Source organism: Physeter macrocephalus, chromosome 8 (assembly GCF_002837175.3).
Source record: "Physeter macrocephalus isolate SW-GA chromosome 8, ASM283717v5, whole genome shotgun sequence".
NCBI classification, from domain to species: Eukaryota; Metazoa; Chordata; class Mammalia; order Artiodactyla; family Physeteridae; genus Physeter; species Physeter macrocephalus.
Window position 1 is genome coordinate 60,705,339 of NC_041221.1, and position 19,847 is coordinate 60,725,185.

Below are 19,847 nucleotides of genomic sequence, written 5' to 3' on the forward strand. Positions count from 1 at the left end.
CCCCTCCCTTCCTCCCTCCCTTACTTTCTTGCCTTCTAGAGAGGGTAGGCTGTGTAGTGGTTCAGAGTACAGATGCCTGAGTTCTAGTCAGAGTTTCCCCACTATCAAGTAGTGTACCTGGGAAGTTACTTAACTTCTTTGCACTTAAGTTTCCTCAACTATAAAATGAAGATACTACTTCAGAGTTGTTGTCAGGACAAAGTGTTTGTATAGTTCTTAAAACAGTGCTTGGTGCATGGCAAACACTGTATAGGTAATAGCTATTATTATTCCCTACTGCAAGATTATAAAAATTCACCAATCTTTCCTAATACTATTTTTCTAGGTTTAAAAAAAAAATTCTGATCTGTATGAAGTTTAAGGGGTGACACAGGGCCCTAACTTTATTTTCTCCAAATGATTGGCTAGGTGTCCCAGCACTGCTTATTGATTAAAAGTTTCCCCTTTATCATATACTAAAGTTTCAAATATTTCAAAGTTCCCAAATACATTTCTTTAGTTTAGATCTTATTCTTGCACCAAGGGCCTAAATTCCTATATAACCACATTTCAGATTTTGTACAAAGATTCTAAAAGAATGTCATTGACTAGAGAGAAGAAGATCTATCAGAAGACTATTAGCTGTATCTTTGCTGAATCGTTTTTATTAATATTTTGGTGCCTAAAATATCTTGGCTTCAATGACAGAGCCTCTGGGATAGCTTCACCAGGAGGTACAGCTCTGCCAGGCCCTGCAGCCGGCGCATGTCCAAATTGAATCCCTGTCTTCCGCAGCCTCTCTGTCTTCCCCTTCAGATCTCCTGGTCCTTTGGGGTGCCGTTGGTAATCCGTGTCACCATCTCCCTCATCGCTGCGCTCTTGCTCCTCTGGCTTTCTCACCCTCAGCTTCCAGTCAGTGTCCAGTTCTGTTGTTGCCAGTTGTCTGCTAGCCCCGGAATCCACCCACGCGGCTGCTAACCCAGGGTCAGGCCTTTGTCACCTCGTCCCAGTTCTTGCAAACCTTCTTCATAACCAGCCTCTGGCTTTTGGACATGTTCTCCTCAGTCGTTTCTCTACACTGCAGTTAGAGTGAGGCTGCAATGATGCAAGTCTAATCTTGACAGTTCAGTAGACAAAAATCTAATCTAGTCTTCTCATTTTAAAAATGAGGAAACTGAAACACAGGCTTAAACAGCTCAGATAGCTAATCAGTGGTAAAGCTGGGAAATCCCAAGTCTGTCAAAAATAATTGGCACTTTTTCTGGCATTCAAAAATAATTTCTTTTCAAATATACGTATAATAGATTTTGCACCTTGTGAGTGGTGGATAATTTATGTGATTTGAATTGCTGGTGTTCAGCATGCCTTCTACACACAGACTGAGGCCAGGAGAATGATGAAATGCTGTAGAATGAACTCCTGCTTACAGTATACTGTACAGTTCAAAAGATGCTTTTTTATTTGCTGCCATCTAATTGAAATATATTTTCAACCTGAAAATCAAGCAGTATCACCCAACTTAGATACTGTTAGTTACTTGTGTCATTAGTGTCTTAATAAATCTTAAAATCTACAATTGTTTGTTTTAAGATACTTATTCATGTAAAGGAAATGAAACAATTCAATTCCCCAACTTTATTTTGTGTTGATATTGTGTTCCACACTTTCCAATGGCTGTGTTCTATCTTTAGATAAATGAATTCAGAGGAAAAATAAAAACCAACTTTTCTTCATCCTGAGAATAGAGTCCAGACTCCTTAATGTAGTTTGGAAGCTTTGGTAATTGGCTCTGCTCCCCTCTCAGCTCCCCCTTCAGAACACCCTGCTCCAGTCATTCAGTGCTATGTTGTTCACATTTTTGTTTCCCCGGCTAACTCTTCTTTTCTCTCAATGTGCTAAATGTTGTTTCTTCTGTCTGGAACACTCATTTTGTCTCCGCTGTGAGGTACTTTTTAATATGTTTTTATTCCCTTTGCAATAAAGAATTATTGGTATCCTACTAAATATAAATGTGTCTATTTACAGAAGTCAGTACTGTATTGTGAATTTTGCTGAACTCTTTGATTTAAAGTTCCTTGGTATCTGAGTTAGATTTGCAACTTTTAAAACTATTTAGTTTTTCCTCTGTCATTGCATACATAGTCATGTCTGACTGAACACGTGTTTACGAAAAGTTCTTTTTAAATTATACATTATTGTAAAGTGAATCAGATTTTTCTGTTAATTTGTGTTAAAATTTCAGAGGTACAGTCTCAGGAAAATATTTTGGTGCCAAGCAGTGTACAGTCAGCCCTCCATATCTGAGGTTGCAGAACTCGCAGGTACCGAGAGCCGAATGTACTAAACAGTTTTAAAGTATAAGGGCTTGAGTATCTGTGGATTTTGGTATCAGCAGGGGGTCCTGGAACCAGTGTCCCCGTGGCTACTGGGGGACGACTGTATTGCTGTCGTCCAGAATGATCCAAGACCATCTCAAGTCAGAGAACAAATATGCTCAAATGCTTCAAGCACAGAGCTTGATTGTGGCCTAGGCACATCCATCACAAGGTTTATATCAGCTGCCCAGCCTCCATGGGCAAGGTGCCGGGGAGCTGATGGGTTATAGGAAAACAAGCACATCAGATGTAGGGTCATTCCACATCTTTTGTCTGGTCTGTGGGTGCTCTTTCTAGAAAAACGGAAGGGCAGAGTAGTAAACATGCCAGGATGAATGCCCATGGTCAGTGCTGTCATCGCTCCTGACACGGGCCGGGTCATGCCTTCATGAACACTCTTGGAGTGACTGCTGTGAGCCCGGCACCAAGGCACTGGGGACCCAGCAGTGGGGAAGCCCATGAAGGAGTTTAACAAGGTAACAGACTGCCTGGTGACAAGGGTGGTGCTGACCTCAGTCAGCTGGGAATGAGGAGGGTATAGGGAGGGTTTTCTGGGAAATGGGAGGTCCACCAAGTCGTGAAGAATGCCGAGGAGTTAGGGACTTGGAGGGAGACTGTGGCCTGCGGGTGGGGTTGTGTGGAGAACACACACAGGCCCGGAAGTCCATGGTAGGCTTGTGCGCTGATATGGAGAACTGTGAGTATAGTTCAGGTGGCCCTGTCTGGGTGGCAGCAGGATGCAGACAAGGCTCAGCAGCCAAGCCTGGGACAAGGTTCCTGGCTCTGGCCAGAGAACCATGCAGAGCTCCCTGCCTCCTTATTGCTGCCACTGGGCAATCCTTAGATCACCATGCTTGGGACAGAATAAAAAGCCTTTGTAGTTTGGTAAGTAACTGCAGTGCCCTAGGAAGTCGGTCAGGAGGCCCAAAGGGGGAGTTACATCAAAGCTGGTGCAAGACAGTCCGAGTCTGAGATCACAGTCTGGGAGCTGTGTGGCTCTTGCATTTCCAATAGCTTCCCATAGTTTCAGAGGCTCACAGATTGGGAAATGTAATCAGGCAAATGAATTCCATCCACTCTGGTCATGAATGTGGTTTTGGAACTGCACGATTACATTTCAGGGGCAGCACAGGGTAGTGATGGGGATGCTGGACCCGAGGAGTCTGATCCCCTTAGTCACTCACTGTCGCTGGACTCCAAAGAAGTCACTTAACTTCTCTGAACCTCAGATTTCTCATCTTGAAAATGGGATGAGTGGGGGTGATTAGACAGGATAATGAAGTGGGGTTCTTAACCCAGAAAAGCACTCAGTAAAAATTAACTGTCTGTAATACAACTGCAAGTAACTGTGAAAACTCACTGCTTAAACCTTGACTGTGCAGATGAGGATGAGGTAAAGAGACTCACGGTTCCCTTACTAGTTAACCATTAATTTAACAAAGGCAGTTTGTATAGATTATGCATCATCTTGGGAGCGGTATATTTTCCTTATTATTTTGAAATTATTAACGAGAATAATGGAAAATGCAACTTTCAAAATTATGTGATGTGGGATAAAGCATGTCATCGGTAGGACATAATGAGGGTTCTCATCACTTTGTGAAGACCTAAGGCTGGTCCCCTGGGTCTCTTTCTCATCTGTGAAAAGAGGTTGGCTTACATCATTTATTTGTTCCCTTCACGCTCTAGCAAATTATATTCCAAAATTTTAATTTGAAAATTATTTCTTGTGGCTAAATTTAGTTCTAATTATTGAAACAAGTAGATTTTTGAACTTATAAACTCTTGAAATTTTAAAGCTGGGTACCAACTATAAAAAGAAATGCAAATGAAAAGCAATGAAGGCTCAGAAAAGAGATAATCATATTTATAACCTGACATTATATGATGAGAAGTATTTTTTTAAAAAGCATATAACTGTTGGGAGAACAGTATTTTGCAAAATGGAGACAATAAATTAGGGCAAGGTCGTTTGCATGTTTGTGTTTAGCAAATATGCTTAGAGAGTAGTTTTGAAAATAACTTTTTACGCCTAATTTTTAGTAACTTTACTGCTGTTAAAAACTATCTTTTTTTCCTCAACTTTAATTATATAAGGAAGGGACATTCCCTAGGGATAACCTGTAATAAGCAAAGCAATCCTTTGACTTTTTCCTATGTTTATAAAGACCTTTTTGTAAACATGCATATGTATATATACTCTTTTGTTTAACTAAAACTTTTAAAAGACAGTTGTATTGTTTCCTAATTGTGAAAATTCAGATTTCGTTCTGTTTCAGGAGTTCTTTTCACATGATTTGTATAGAGTTGGCAGATGCTGGAAAGTATGAATTTCACTATGAATTTTTTTTTCTTTTTAATCTTGTAATTTGGGGCTCAAGTGGTAGAAAATCTTGAGTTTCAAATAGTTTTGGAATTGAACTTTTTAACTGATTTAATCATTGTGGTTACACCAATTTGAAGCATATTCACACAAAACTCTCTTGCCCGTCACTATTCTTCATATATAGAACTGAAGCTGCTTATAATTCATTGCAGAGCACCCGGACATCCAACAGTAATTACTGTTTGTCTTAGATTCCTGGTAGTGAAGAATACTTGACCCTTCCTCCTTCCATTAAAACCCACACAGCTCTCTAATTCTGATTGTTGTGATCAGTTATTCAGATATTTGGGAGCACTTACTGTATGCTACCAGCACATGATTTCCAGACAAGGCTGTGATAAGAAATAGAGCAGAGTCCTTTTGAGCCTTGGTTGCCTTAGCACCATTCTTCCATCCTATTGTGACTGATTATGGTAACTGGCTATAGGTTTTGTCACCAATAAATAAGGCAGCTAGACTGTCATTTGAACAATGCAAACTGAAATCATCCTGCAGTTTTATAAGTGGATAGTAGAACATTCCCTCCACTGCAAGAAGATTTGCTGGGAGAGTCTTAAATAATGCCCAAAACACATGAGAACAAAGCCTTCCCTTTCGGCACTTAGGTCCATAAAGGCAGTTTTGGCATCAAAGAGAAAAGGTTTATGTTCAAGAACTTCTTGATTTCTATTCTCCCTCTTACTTCCTAGGCCAAGTTTTGGTGATAACATATAAAACCATTAGTGTGTAAAGTCAGCTTATCTCTAAATACAGCAACTTGAAAAAGAAATGTGTTCAGAATTACATTGTATAATATAATGCTTTATTCTTGTTGAAGATTCACCAAAATACTGAATGTATTTTAATTACTAAAAACAAATTAGTAGAAATTTCTTATCTAAGTAGAAAATATGGTCAGCCATGCACTGAGCCAAGATGAAATTTTTTTTTCTGAGTTGTGTCTTTGTTTCTTATTCCCCCAGTCCCCAACACATAGACTTGCCACCTCAAACCCCCCCCCCCCCCCACGTCTTGGTAAAGTACTGACTTTTCATTCCATGCTGACAAGTTGTGCTGGAACTTGCCATTACAGGGTCTTCAGTGAGCAACTTACACTGAATTCTGTTCTGTAACAAGGCTCGTGTAGTGCCAGTGCATTCACACTTTTTCCTGTATTTCTCTGTTCTTTATTAAAAATAAATCTCATTTTATAAATTATTTATTGATCATTTATAGGGTTTGCATTTTTTATCAAATCTGCTTTACACTTTAGATTACCTATACCATACTTTTACTCCTAGGCTGACTTCCCGTCCTTATACTGTTGGGTTACCCCTGCCCTGGTATATCATTTCGTGTGAATGTAGGGCATATACCCTGAAAAACCATAATTCAAAAAGAGACATGTACCACAATGTTCATTGCAGCCTATTTACAATAGCCAGGACATGGAACCAACCTAAATGTCCATCAACAGATGAATGGATAAAGAGGATGTGGCACATATATACAATGGAATATTAGTCGGCCATAAAAAGAAATGAAATTGAGTTATTTGTAGTGAGGTAGATGGACTTAGGGCCTGTCATACAGAGTGAAGTCAGAAAGAGAAAAACAAATGCAGTATGCTAACGCATATATATAGAATCTAAAAAACAACAACAAAAAAATGGTACTGATGAACCTAGTTGCAGGGCAGGAATAAAGACGTAGACATAGAGAATGGACTTGAGGACACGGGGTGGGAGGGGAAAGCTGGGGCGAAATGAGAGTAGCATCGACATATATACGCTACTGAATGTAAAATAGCTAGTGGGAAGCAGCTGCATAGCACAGGGAGATCAGCTCAGTGCTTTGTGTCCCCCTAGAGGGGTGGGATAGGGAGGAGGGGAGGGAGACTCAAGAGGGAAGGGATATGGGGACATATGTATGCATAAGGCTGATTCACTTTGGTGTACAACAGGAACTAACACAGTATTGTGAAGCAATTATACTCCAATAAAGATACATTTTAAAAAATACATTTTATTTAAAAGCTAGAGAGTTTTAAAATCTGTGGCAAGGGTTAGCCCAAAGACATAGAAAATTGCATGCTATTATTCATTTTTTAGACACCTAATCTAGGATTTTTTTTTTTAGTGTGCTGTGGAGATTGCCTACATTAAAAACATTGATAATAACACACGTTTTTGTAAAAAGTTTTTACGTAAGGAATAACACATTTAAAATGTTGATTCATTCTTTACCATATGCTTAGGCAGCCACGTGTCAAATCTTTTAAAATACAATACTGCCTTCTTTCCATAAACCATTAAAACTTCAGCATTCCAGCCCTTATCTTCCACAACTCTTTTACCCATGAAAATGAGATAAAATTTTGGTTTCTTAGGATCATGTGTGTGAATTTGAGGTTCAGAGACTGTGGTCACTATGGTGATCTGACAGCCATCACCACCTCTCCTCCAGGATTATGTCACCTGTAATTGTCTTGGGGGAAATGGTGACATCAGCACTCTTAGCTGCTATAATTTCAGAATCTGCCTCACAGCCCAGTAACTATTTTGGAGTCTCTCCTATAGGTCTGGGAAGTGAAACATCACTAGACTCATGTTGGATCCTGGGCAGCAGAGGGGTCCGCTGCTGTGCTGCAGCTGAAGCCAGGGTGAATTCCTTGGCATGGATCATTTCAGGTGTCTCTAAGAGCTGCTTCTCCTGAATAAGGCTGGCTCAACAGGATGCCGAACTGTTCTTGCCTGCTGGAGCATAGAAGCAGCCACTGGGACGTTTTTTAGGAGACAGGTCAGGAATGGGATGGAGAGCAGGAAGGGCAGGTTGTGGTGGCGGCTAGAAATCAGTCTCTAGAACCAGTGAACTCCGAAACCTCATCGGGCTGCTTCCAAGGTAGTTAGAGAGGCAGGTGGGCCACAAAGACCTAGGCCTAAATTAGCTTTAACCCCTGATTTGTAACTTAAGTTTTCCTAATTGTTCATTTTGTAATTAAAGTTTAATCCGACTAACCACCAAGTGGGCATTTAGACTGCCATTTCAAAAAATTGGTAGCATGCTAACTTTCACACTTATTAAATATTTAGAATCATTGACTGTTTGTTTCCCTTAGAACTTTAAATATTAAAAAAAAACCTTTCGAACATTCTAGTCTATTCAAAATATCTATGATTGTTTATGTAGGACTAATACAAAAATTAGAAACAAATGAATTCCATGAGAATTCTTTTTTTTTTTAAATAACAATGAGAATTCTTTTTTGACCTCTCAATAGTCAAGTAGCACTACTTGAAGATGAGATAATGTGGATAATACTTTAAAAACCAAAATTATTCTGATGCAAAACTTCTGTCTTTACTGTCTCAGGTAAAGTGAAAAGCCTACTCAAATTGCAGTTCAAATTCAAGAGTTCCTTATGGACATATCTGATTCCTTCTTTCTCCCTTGTAACTATTGGATAGGGAATTGCCAGGTGTCTTTAGTTGAAAGGTACTTAACTTGCTTTCCAGCTGCTTATTGTGGTGGACTAAGTGTTGGCATTGGCTCAGGCCCATCAGGCCTGTCTCCACTATTGTCTTACCACTTCTGCAGGACATTGAGTAAAGTTATTTAACTGTTTTGAATCTGACTGTCCTCATCTGTGAATTAGAAATAATGATACCTTTCCTACTACCAGAATTTGAAAAGATCGAATGAGATGGTCGATATGAAATTACTTTCAAAGGGTGAAAATAAAGCCCTAAGGAACTTCCCTGGTGGTCCAGAGGTTAAGACTCCACGCTTCCAGTGCAGGGGGTGCAGGTTCGATCCCTGGTCGGGGAACTAAGATCCCACGTGCCACGTGGCACGGCCAAAAAATTAAATTAAAAAAAAATAAAGCCCTAGGATTTATGGTCACAGTATTTTAGAATTCAAAAGTACAACCTCCTGGAGTGGCATTAGAGAGGTTCCGTCATTGTCAGGAGGTTGAGCGCTGAAGTGCATGCAGTGCGGGGCTAGGGTGCCCCTGCCTAGCTCACCTTAGTCCATCCTAGTTTAGCTGCATTCTCCTGCTGTGCTTGTCTTATTGGAAATATCGATAGTAGTTAATTTCCTCTGTGCCTGGTACACTGGTACATTATATAGCTTGTCTCATTTTAAGCCTTGTACTATCCTTGTGAAGTAAGTGCGGTTTTTATTCCTATTTTACAGATGAGAAAACAGAGACCCTGAGAGGTGAGGTAACCTGGCACCTAGTGGGTGGGTGAAGCCTGGGTGTGAACCCTGGCAGTTTGACTCCGAGACTGTGCTCTTTAACCTTATGGTAATCTTTTATGCATATCTTAATATTTTTTTTAAATCAGGAGATGGGTTTGAGTTACATCAGAGAACAAATTTCATTGTCTATTACTCATTTCCCTGTCTTGGCTGTTTAGGTCCTCCGAAATATACAGGAAGCATCAGTGAAATGTTTTAACATTTTTCATTGTTATGTGAAGTTCTTATAAAATAAGACCAGTTGTAAACACAAATTTAGACTTCAGTGTGTTTACTGTACCAGAAAAGAGAGTAGGCTCAGGGTGCAGATGTGGCTGAACTTCCTTCATGCGCACACCTTTGCCAGCAGAATGGGAGATGTGCTTGGAGTGCATGGTCAATGTTAACACTTGTGGAGCCTTCACCCTTTACAGAGTGCTTGCACATACTGTCTCATCCTCGCCCTGCGACACAGGCATCTTCCCATTTTACAGCTGGTGGGAATACCTCAGAAAAGTTAGGGGGCAAGAGGCAGAGTGAAAACTCCTGACCCTCTGCTCTGTATATACACACAGTCCCTCCTCTGGGCTTCTCCTAGGCTCACACCTGTGTGTCCTATTGCATGCTCTGAGGTAGCTGCCTTGGGTAGCTCAGGCATTTAAAATTTATTTGTTTACAACTAAACATAGCTGTTAGAGCTCTTTATAAATGGGTCATGAAAATGATAGCTAGTTTTCATTTCCAGTGGTTTCAAATTAAAGCTCAATTTAGACTTCGGCATTCTTTTAATTGGTGTGTTTTGAATGTTGGTTGTGCCTGTTTACTCATTTGAGTAAAGATACTAATTTCTAAGGCACACATCCAATATAGAGTTATGCCTAAATGGGCTTCAGTTCATTTATTCTCTTACTGTTATTTGTTCTCTACTAGTAATCTAAGTTAACGAATGCCTGCCTATCAAGTATTTTGTCTTCAGCAGGCATCTTCTATAATTAAAAGAGCTTAGTAGCTCTGAGAGAATTCAGTAATTTCCCTGACCCTATGCCTCCCCAACAAAGGAGATTATCTTTGAGTTTAACTAGAGAAAGGTCACTCAGGTAAAACTGAAATCTCCTTTAAGGCAAGAAAAATATCTTTGCCCTTAACTGGGTCTCTAATAGTCCATTATTTTGTTTCTTAAATAACAGTAGTAATGTGTTTGCAGTCCCAGAAATCTTATTTATGTGCTGCTTCTGGAAAGTTTCACTATCATTCCAAACTCAGTAATGTTTACTGATATACCATGTGGCTGCTACTGTTCTAGGAACTGAGTTATCCCCAGATAAGAGCTGGTAGGTAACAAGATAATTCAGTTCTTGTGTTCTCTAGCTAGTTACTGATTACCAGTAGCTAGTTTCCTGAGAAGCTCTTGGAGAAAACTGAGGAGTAGTTGTAGGTTCTACCTGGGTTTGACCATTTTCATGTACACACTGGATATGAGACAACTTCATGAATGCTGCCTGTTGATTGTCCTTTTAGGGTACAAATGATGTAGGCAATGAAGAAAAAAGATGAAGAAAGAAATACTGTTGCGCTTTAAGAAAGCCCTCTTAATAAAAACGTGAGTTGACACCCCCCCCCCCAAAAAAAATCAAGAATGATTGTGTCAGACTCCTGAAAATGATTTTATTATGTGTATTGTATTTATATACAGCTTTTAAGAAAACAACTTGTAGAAAGTAAAATATGCTTAGCTTTATATCTTATTACACTGATAGTAATTCCACCTCTGGGATTGAAGTTTCCTGGCTGAGACGCTTCTCTTTAATGGTACCTTTGCTCAGTTCAGTCTTGGGTTTCTCAGAGTCTTTCACAATGGCCAAGAATTGAGGAATGAATGGGGACTTCCTATGGGCAATTTTTATTTCTTGATAGGTAGGCCCCGGCTTATATCCATACCTCTGAAAGGATAGTGGGGAATTCTAGCTCAGATTCCTCCGAACAGTGCCAGGATTTCCTGGAAGAGAGCAGAGAAGAACCTGCAGGAAAATGATACCTGAGAGGCAGAGGAGACGATTTTACCCAAGGAGAAAATGGTCAGCAGTAGTAATGCCACTGGGCAGGATGCAAGGGTAGCTGTGACTGTCTCAAGGCCAGAATTTAGTGGAGTATTGAGCATTGGAGCCACTGAGCTTCCTTAAGGGATGACAGGGCAGTGAGGAAGCCCAGGCTCCTCTTGAGAAGCTGGAGGAGGACGGAGTGGGAGAGGCGCAGAAGCCTAAGCATTTGCAAAAGCGGGGAAGCATTTTGGGGTTGGTTGGGTTGGGTTTTGTTTTAAGGCAAGAAGAAGGGAGAATTCTTATAGGCTGAAGAGACAGAGCAAAGAGGGGAGGTTTGTTGTTAAAGTAGTGAGTGTGCTTTCCTGAAACACTGACATTTCTTAAGGAAGGGGCTTGGAGGGCCACTTGACTGCATAGTGAATAGGAAAGCCAGTCTGTGATTAAGTTTGCCATGGTTATGAAATATGTTGGTAGGAGTTTTCTCTGTGTTTAAATTATTATTGCTCATGGTGTAACAAAACATTCATCCACCTGACAAATTTATTAAGAATTGGCTACATGCCAGGCACTAGGAATATAGCAGTGATGAAACAGACAAAAATCCCTGTCCCCATAGAGATTATGTCTTCACAAAAACATGGTTGTAAGTATTCTTGGAATCCATTTCATGGTTTCTACTTGCACTTTTTTTCATGTTTTGTGGCCTTCCCTTAGAATGACATGAACACTAAAGTGACCTTCCTGCCCCAGATGTTCAGAGGATTGCTTTCTGTCCAAGCCTTCCGGGTGGCTCTTGCATTTTTCTACCCTCTTCCTAATTGCTGTTAGTAGTTACCTTATAGAAATACTGTCCAGGTCCCATTTTAACTTGGGCAGCATGTGTACCTGACTGGTAGCCAGTCAGATTTTGATGTCGAAGGTGTGGGTGTGGCGATAGTCTGGGGAGGTAACCCAAGAGTACTTTCTTAGTCATAATAAAATATCAAAGTTTTAAAATGATTTCTTTTTAGAAAAATAATTTAGGACATATTTAGAAATATCCTTGTAAATATTGCTTATTATCTTGCATAACTGATAGACTTTCTTGGATGGAAAGTGGTCAGAGATATGGCTGATACTTTGGCACTTAGGCAGTTTATCTTTGCTTCAGGTAGAGGGTGACTTGTTACTTATATGTCGCTAGTGGTTGTGCCATTGATAAACATTTGTTTATGTCCCCTAAACAAATTTTTGAAGTTTTGTCATATATATGTGATCATCAAATTGTGGGAAAGTTGTTGAGAACAGCTGCTTTAGCTTATTGGTGAACATCCATTCGGCAAACTTCTGTTGAAGAGAAAGGACCCGGGAGCGTGCTCTGCAGCCTGCCATTCTGGGAATGCTTACTTGGAACATTGAACAAAATTGATTCAAGTCCCTAGTCTCATTGTTTACCTTAATTCATTTGAATTTTATGTTTTAGTCATATTTGTATTTTTAACACAAAACTGTCACTGCACCCCTCTCCCAAATCTTGGAATAAAATTGACATTCTAGAAGTAGATGCTCTATTTTTTCATGCTTATGCTGTTGTTTCAAATGCATCCTGCTAGCCGTATCCCCCCCAAACTAGGGGAATCCAGGTTTGAGGAGTCTGGACTGGGGGTTCTAGTGCTGTCCCTTCCCTGGAGACACCCCATTCATTGACCTCCTCAGCTAGTTCCCTTTCTTCCACTCAGGTTTCTTCCTAATAGGATGTAGTCTTGTGGCTTCTGCCTCTTCCCTCCCAGGCACAAAATCTTTGGGGATTTTCTTCAGAATTCTTTCTTCTTGTTAACTACAGGAAAATCAATCGGTATTAACAAACTTAGAGATATGGACAAGTTCCAAAGTTATGGACAAGTTTTTTCCACTGAAATACGTGTGTCTAGGCTTACGGTTTTGGGCTTCTTTTACTGACCATCTCAGTGTTTTACTGGGGGTGAAATCTGTCACTCTTACTATAACTGGTATTCCCAGCTCTTCTCCCTTTCTGCAGTGTTCCTAAAACTGATGGTGGGGAGTTGGTTTACACAAAGGCCTCAGTGAAGCTTATTTACATCTTAGAGATCTTTCGTATTGGAAAGGTGTTACTTCCTCATAGCCTGCTGTGTACAAGTACCAGGCATTTGAGAGTCAGTACTGTTAGAGTGGTGGATGAGTAGGACATAGGCCTTGCCATCAAGAAAAAACACAGCCCGAGGGGAAAGATCAATCTACTCCTTTATTCAGCACATATTTATTGAGTGTCTGCCATATGCCAAGCTTTCTGCTAGGGCAAGGAGCATAAAGTTAAGACTCATTTCTGCTCTCAAGGATTTCACAGTCAAATGTTGGAGACAGACAAGTAAGAAACCATTATAACCGAGTGCTATTTGCTGAATTGGGACCGAGGAAGGACCCCCCACCCCCACCCCGACTGAGTTAGAGGGGCTGTGACCAGTGGGGAAGGCTGAAGGCAGCTTCTGGGATAGTTTCTCCAAGGAAGGGAGGACCCTAGAACTTGAGTGATGAGGTGGGAACTACAGGATATCCCTAAGGAAAATTAGACAAATTTTTTTTTTTGCTTCTTCTGTATACTAGATAAACTCACATTTTTAAATTAATTAATTAATTTTTTTTTGCGGTACGTGGGCCTCTCACTGCTGTGGCCTCTCCCGTTGCGGAGCGCAGGCTCCGGACACGCAGGCTCAGCGGCCATGGCTCACGGGCCCAGCCGCTCCGCGGCATGTTGGATCCTCCCAGACCCGGGCGCGAACCCGTGTCCCCTGCATCGGCAGGCGGACTCTCAACCAGTGCGCAACCAGGGGGAAGCCCTCACATTTTATTAATTGTCAACATTGTTTCTGTTTTTCAACTTAAAAGTTTTGAGTTTGAGTATCAGCCAGAATGATAATGAATTTAGTCAGTTATTTTAATTAAAAAGAATATTAATATGCATGCTTATGAAAGAGTTGCTGTCATGTTTTAAAACAAAAAACAATAGTACAATTTATAAAGTACAAGTATAGTTCTTTGCCCCATTTCCATTCAGCTTATTCTTTTATAATTGAATTCTTTAAAATTAGAAAACAGGAAGAATGTCTTTTGAAGCATATATCAGGCTAAATTATAAGTCAAAACCTGCCAGTTTAAAATAAATGCAATTCTTTGGTTCTCCTAAATTGTAGTTTTTGCTACAGTGAAAAGAAATTAGCGTATTTATGAACACCTACAAAATTCCATTGAAATGAGAAGACATTATTTAGGTAGACAGAATGTAATGATTCAGACTATGTTTGGGACAGGATATCGGAATTAATGTGGCTTCTCTTTCAAGTTATTTGTGGGCAGACGACATCTTTAATATTAATAACTGCCTAAGTTACATTTTTAAGGAAAGAGTGCCACCTATTGAATGAAGGTTTTTTTTTCTCTCCTCCCATTCCATTCCTAGAATGTTCTGTTTCACTTTGAATCCTTGGTTTCTCCAACTGTGTACTATAATTAATTCCAATAGGTAATTTATGCCAGACAGTGAACAAAGAAGTTAGATTCACTCTTGATCCTATCTTCCAATGGATTAAATAGGGTGGCTAGTATTCTTAGAGGGAGTTTGTGCCTCCAAAACCAACTGTAGAAACAAAACCTAAACATAAGCATGATTCAGCACTTTGCAAGTTTCAAAACCTTCCTGTTATTTTAACGTATTCTCTAGCTGAAGAGTTTTTTGTTTAAGATGGGTGTATGCACCCTCAGTGAATAGGAATTATTCCGGAATAATTGAAAGGGATTGAGGAATTTATGACATTGGTCAGGATCTACTGGGGAGACCTCAGTCTCCCAGGGGATATTAGTACAGAGATTGTTGGATCACAACTTGGCCATAGGTCACTTAGGGAGATTCCTGAGGTTCAAATCCAAATACCTACTTCAAAATAAACCACGTGGTACTTTTCGGTAGTTCTTATCTGTGAAAGGTTGAGAACATGAACACTAGCAAACACACCAGTATCAGAAGTAAAAGATTTCATTTGAGAATTTACGTGGCCATTATTTGTAGTTTATTGGCACGTTTGTGGTGTATTGGCTCAATACATTGCTAGGCATCAATTGTCTCCAGCTTTTCCACTTGTTTATTGGACTGTGCAAGTAGGGAGTGATTTTTTTTAAAGGAGGTCAACTGTATGCTAAATTGATTTATACTTGCTGATGTAGACAGATTAATCGTACAACCCACTGAGGGATGATATTTTGTATTAAAATCCTAAAGTCAAAAACAAAAAAAAATATATTGTGTAAGGTATTAAAATTCATTCCATATAAAATGTTTAAGTTGTCTAACCCAAATATGTCACGCTTATGTCCTACATACCAGATGTAATTAACCAAAGATGAGTCACTTTTTTTTTCAGTTTAAAGAATAAATTGCATCTAAGAGAGTAGATCTTAAAAGTAAAATAAATAAATTGCAGTGACATCTATTCATGGTACGTAAATAAGGAGTATTAATTGGCTGAATGGCAAGCATTCTCTGAAAATATTATGATTTTTTAATAATACAAAAGCAAAAAAATTTTAGCAGTAATTGTGTTTTCAGATGAGCAGTCAGAATGACTCATTAAATGTTAGCACTGTATCCCAGCTTTTCTCCATTTAAAAAAAGCAAACTCTCACTTCTCTGACTTGACACAGATTAAGCATTTCTGAAATGATGATACCACATTATGGGAAAAGCAGGCTTTGTGGCTGCAGAGAGCCCTGGACTTGGGAGTTAGAATTCATATTGGAACATTGTCACAACTGAAGCTGAGACTTGGCCAGAAAGCCACCATGCTTCATTTCTCATTTCAGGCTACTACTTCATATCTTTTTGACTCAGAGCACTTAAATATGCAAAATGGTTATGTGTCTTTTAAGGAAGAGAAATTTGTGGTTCTTTCATTAAAAAAAAAAAAAAAACTAGAAAAGTTAAGTTTTCAGTGTTTAAAAAAAAAACCCTTGAAATCCATGTTTTGTGGTCTCTCCTTTCTTGAATGTTTCTCCTAACGGTTGTTTTATCTTTCTGAGAGAACTTTGATAGAATCCCTTGTACATAATACGTACCCTTTTTAGTAATTAGATTTGAATTGCTTTTATCTTAGTGCCTATCAGGGGTACTGAGTCTAAACGTTTAGTAATTTCTAGCCTGAGTTTTCACAGAGTCTGTGGATCCGTATTTGTTCTATGGTGTTGGTAATGTTGAGAAAGGATTCTCACATTTTAAAACACCAGGAGCCACTGGATTATAGATGTACAAAGAATATTTTATGCAAATAGACTATTGGGAGGTATTCTCCAGATATAACAATTAAAGGGAGTTTGTGGATTGAGCTTTATATTTTTTGATATTATTTCTCCCTCACAGAACTATAGCATTTACATAGTGGCATTAATAAATGAATCGTGTTCATTCTGGATGGGCCTGAATCTTGTAGTCTGATCTGATTTGGTAAATTGTTGAATTCCAGAAAGGTTGTGAATTACTTAAGATTATGTAGCTGGCTAATGGCCTAGTTATGACTTGGCTCTTAATCTCAAGACTCCCCAGTCCTGTTATTTTTCTTTGGTTCTGTGAAGCCTCCCACAATGTAGAGAAGAGTAATTCAGTAGCACATGTTTATTTTTAAGGAAATAAATCAACCATACAGAGGGAAAATATTAGAGCATAATATAATGAACAGCCATAAAACCGTTGCCTGTATTTAATAAATGTTAATATTTTATCATATTTGCTGCAATTGGGTATCTGTGCTTTGAAGAAACGAATATTAAAGACACAGTTGGAGCCTCCTTTGTCTTCTTACCTCCCTCCTTGCACCCCCCGGGTAGTGGGCCACATAGTAGCCTTGTTTGGCAGTCTTCACATTCCAGATGTCTCTAATCAACATTGTTACCTCCTGAAACTAGAAAAAATAGTTGTATTTTGCTATTTTCATCTGTTTTTCAACTAACACACCCGTTAAAAGAAATTATGTGTAACATAGACTAGAAGGAAGAGCACAGGGCTTTGAAGCCAGAGAGACCTGGTTTTGAAACAAAGAATTCCCACTTACTCTGGATCCTTAGTCAAGTTACTTATCTTTCTGTAACAGTTTCTTTGTCTGCACAAGGGAGACAATGTGTCTTACTTACATTGTAGCCTCCTGTGAGAGTTGGAGCCCCTGTAAGGATAGCACCTAGCATGATACCCAGTACAGAGGAGGTGCTCCATAGAGTAGCAGATCATAAATAATGATCATAGTAATAGTTGTAGTAGTTGCATTTATTGTGTGCTTACCATATACTTGGAACTATTTTAAGTGCTTCATCCATGTTCATTCATTTTAAGACTGTGAGATGAGAACTATATGCTAAGGGCTTAAAACAGTGAAAGGCACGTAGGAAGTACCTCATAAATATTGGCTATTATCTCCATTTTACAGAAAAAAGAAATTAATGGAAGAAAATTAGGGAGGTGAACTTCCTTTTAAGCACTTTACCTATAAACTTATTTAATCCTAGTAGCCACTCTATATGGTAGGTATTATTATCCTTTTTACAGTGAGGAATTGAGGTACAGAGAAGTTAAATAACTTAGGCCAAAGCCATACAGCTAGTAGGTGTCAGACCTTGGATTTTAACTCAGGCATTCTAGCTCTAGAGCTCATGCCACTGATCACCATGCCATACGTCTTGATGATGTTTGTGGTATGACTTCTTGATCTACCCTATCCTAGGAACATGTCCTTCAAGTTATGTCATTTCTGTTGAATAAGAAGCCCTTTTGATTTTACTATGTATACAACCAAGATTTTACTGGTTTGGGTGGCTATTGCCCCATCAATTCCCCTAACAAACCCCCGCCCCGCCGTATTTTCTAGACTCCCCAGTGTGGGCCTGGCGACTAGTGGACGAATTTGGTCAGTTCCCTGTAGCCATCTCTGGACAGCTCTGCCTCCTCGGCCATTGCCCTCACCTCTTTCAGCCACACTGGTCTCACTGCCTCTGCTGAGCACTGATGCTGCTTCTGCCCTGATCTGCTTCCCACCAATCACTGCCAGGAGTGCTGTCATCAGTGCTGAAGACACAGGAGTGCTTCCACTGTGCCAGAGCTCCAGGGGTTTGCAGTGAAGTGAGGACGGTGCCCCAGGCCCCTTTTTTATTTCAGATTCTGGGGCTTTCCTCTAGGCATATAGAGATATTTAGAGCAAACGGCTTATCAGGGGTTTTTGGCTTTGTTTTTGTTTTTTTGGTTGATACCTTCTTTGTCTTCACCCCAGACCTAAGTCCTTGGCAGAGAGTGAGCAGACTGGGCCTGGGGCAAATCTTAGTGACAGACTCTGGCCTCTGCTAGTGGTTAGATTGGGCCATGTTTGTATGTCTGACATCCACTTCTCTTAAGATGAGTTTGTACCAGGTGAATTTACTCGTCTCAAGCTGGCTGTCAGATAATCTTTTTCCCACATATTTTGATTCTTGGAGGCTTAGTTGCACTAAAGACAATTGCTGAACTTTATGATGGCTCGTGAAGCCTTATATTAAGACATTAAAACAGCTGGTGTTAGTTTCTTCTCTGGATTTTTCTTCTTAGACCTATTGACTCATTTGAGCCAGAACGGATATAGAGATGATCCCATACAGATTTCTCACAGTATATTCTAAGGACCACTACTCTGTCAAAGATGTTTTGCTTAAAGCAGACCACTACTCTGTGCCAAATAAGTGCAAGGAATACTGCGTTACCTTCTCTTTTTATTCCCTCTTGGAAAAATATGATGCACATAGGTCTTTAGATGAACGTGTTTATTTTATCTAGTGTTTCCTAAACAGCAGAATCATAAACTGTTTAATATTCTATAGAACATTATTTTCACCAGAGCTGTTTCTTTTGTCAAGAAAATCTTTCAGCCTTCATTGGCTCCAAGCCTGCCAGTCCTGTTCTTTCATTAAATATTATTCAGGCATCACCTCCTCTGTAGATCTTTCTAGGACTCTCCTAGATAAAATCAAGATGGAGATCCACTCCATCCTTGCAACTATTTATGATATATTAAAATACTTCTATTATAGCAGGGTTGGCATCTGTTTTCTCTGTTCTGCTAGACTAAGCGCCTAGAGGGATAGAGATCCTGTCTTACTTTTCTTTATCCCACTTCATGTTTGTATCTCTGTTGCCTAGCCCAGAGCTTACACGTAGTAGGCGTGCCAACATGCATTGAACAGAGTGGTTTTCTAGCATTAAAAGCATAGAGAAGAAAAGCTACATTTGTCAGGAAGTCACTCTTCCTCATTCTGAGCACCCCAGTTAACATGCCTTTCCACCAGCTAGGAGGAAGTACTGTAGAAAGAGTGCTAGCTGTTCCACGGGGTTTGAAAGAAATCATTCTCCTAGCAAAAAGGCTGTGAGAGGGCTTTGTGCTCTACTTCAGCACTATATGCCTTCTCATCCATTAATCTGGGAATGTTAAAAACAGTCAATAAAAACAGGGTTTTTATTAACACAGAAGGTACTCAAAATGTTACATTTTTAACTTTAAACAACTTTTCTTAAACTGTGGGAGGGAAAATGTGCAGTAACATACCACTTTTGCAATTATTAGTTTTGTTCATTTGATCTTTTAGCATATTCAAACTGAAGCTGCCACATTTCTTTCAAGATAATTGACTTAGTAAAAAATGTAATCACACACCCATTGGAGAAGCTTCCAAAGAAAAACATACATCAGAGCCCCCCATAACACTGACTTGGGAGCTTTTTGATGAAAACCAAAATGGTGAAGGAGCAGCCATCTTTTCCCCCTGGAATACCTGCTTTGTGCCATGGATTAT

At 39.6% G+C, this 19,847-nt stretch overlaps 1 protein-coding gene and 1 long non-coding RNA gene across 6 annotated transcripts in view; one reads left to right on the forward strand and one right to left on the reverse strand.

Annotated features, from left to right (window-relative positions):
* Positions 1 to 19,847, forward strand: part of MAP3K1 (mitogen-activated protein kinase kinase kinase 1) — a 76,802-nt gene that overhangs the window by 10,677 nt on the left and 46,278 nt on the right. The window contains exons 1-2 of one of the 3 annotated variants that reach the window (XM_055086563.1): positions 8,937 to 9,028; positions 10,480 to 10,561. The exons of 1 other annotated variant lie outside the window; for it this stretch is intronic. In XM_055086563.1, the coding sequence (XP_054942538.1) occupies positions 10,512 to 10,561 (50 nt within the window). In that variant the 5' untranslated portion in view covers positions 8,937 to 9,028; positions 10,480 to 10,511. Of the gene's footprint in view, positions 1 to 8,936; positions 9,029 to 9,185; positions 10,562 to 19,847 lie in introns of those variants that run through there. One more of the 3 variants, XM_024119151.3, reaches the window with a different exon arrangement.
* The window catches only part of LOC114486714 (uncharacterized), a 72,994-nt gene continuing 63,975 nt past the window's right edge, over positions 10,829 to 19,847 (reverse strand). Inside the window, exon 4 of one of the 3 annotated variants that reach the window (XR_003680914.2) lies at positions 10,829 to 10,957. This is a non-coding gene — a long non-coding RNA (uncharacterized lncRNA). Of the gene's footprint in view, positions 10,958 to 12,781; positions 12,817 to 15,987; positions 16,943 to 19,847 lie in introns of those variants that run through there. The other 2 variants (XR_008618058.1, XR_003680913.2) reach the window with 2 other exon arrangements.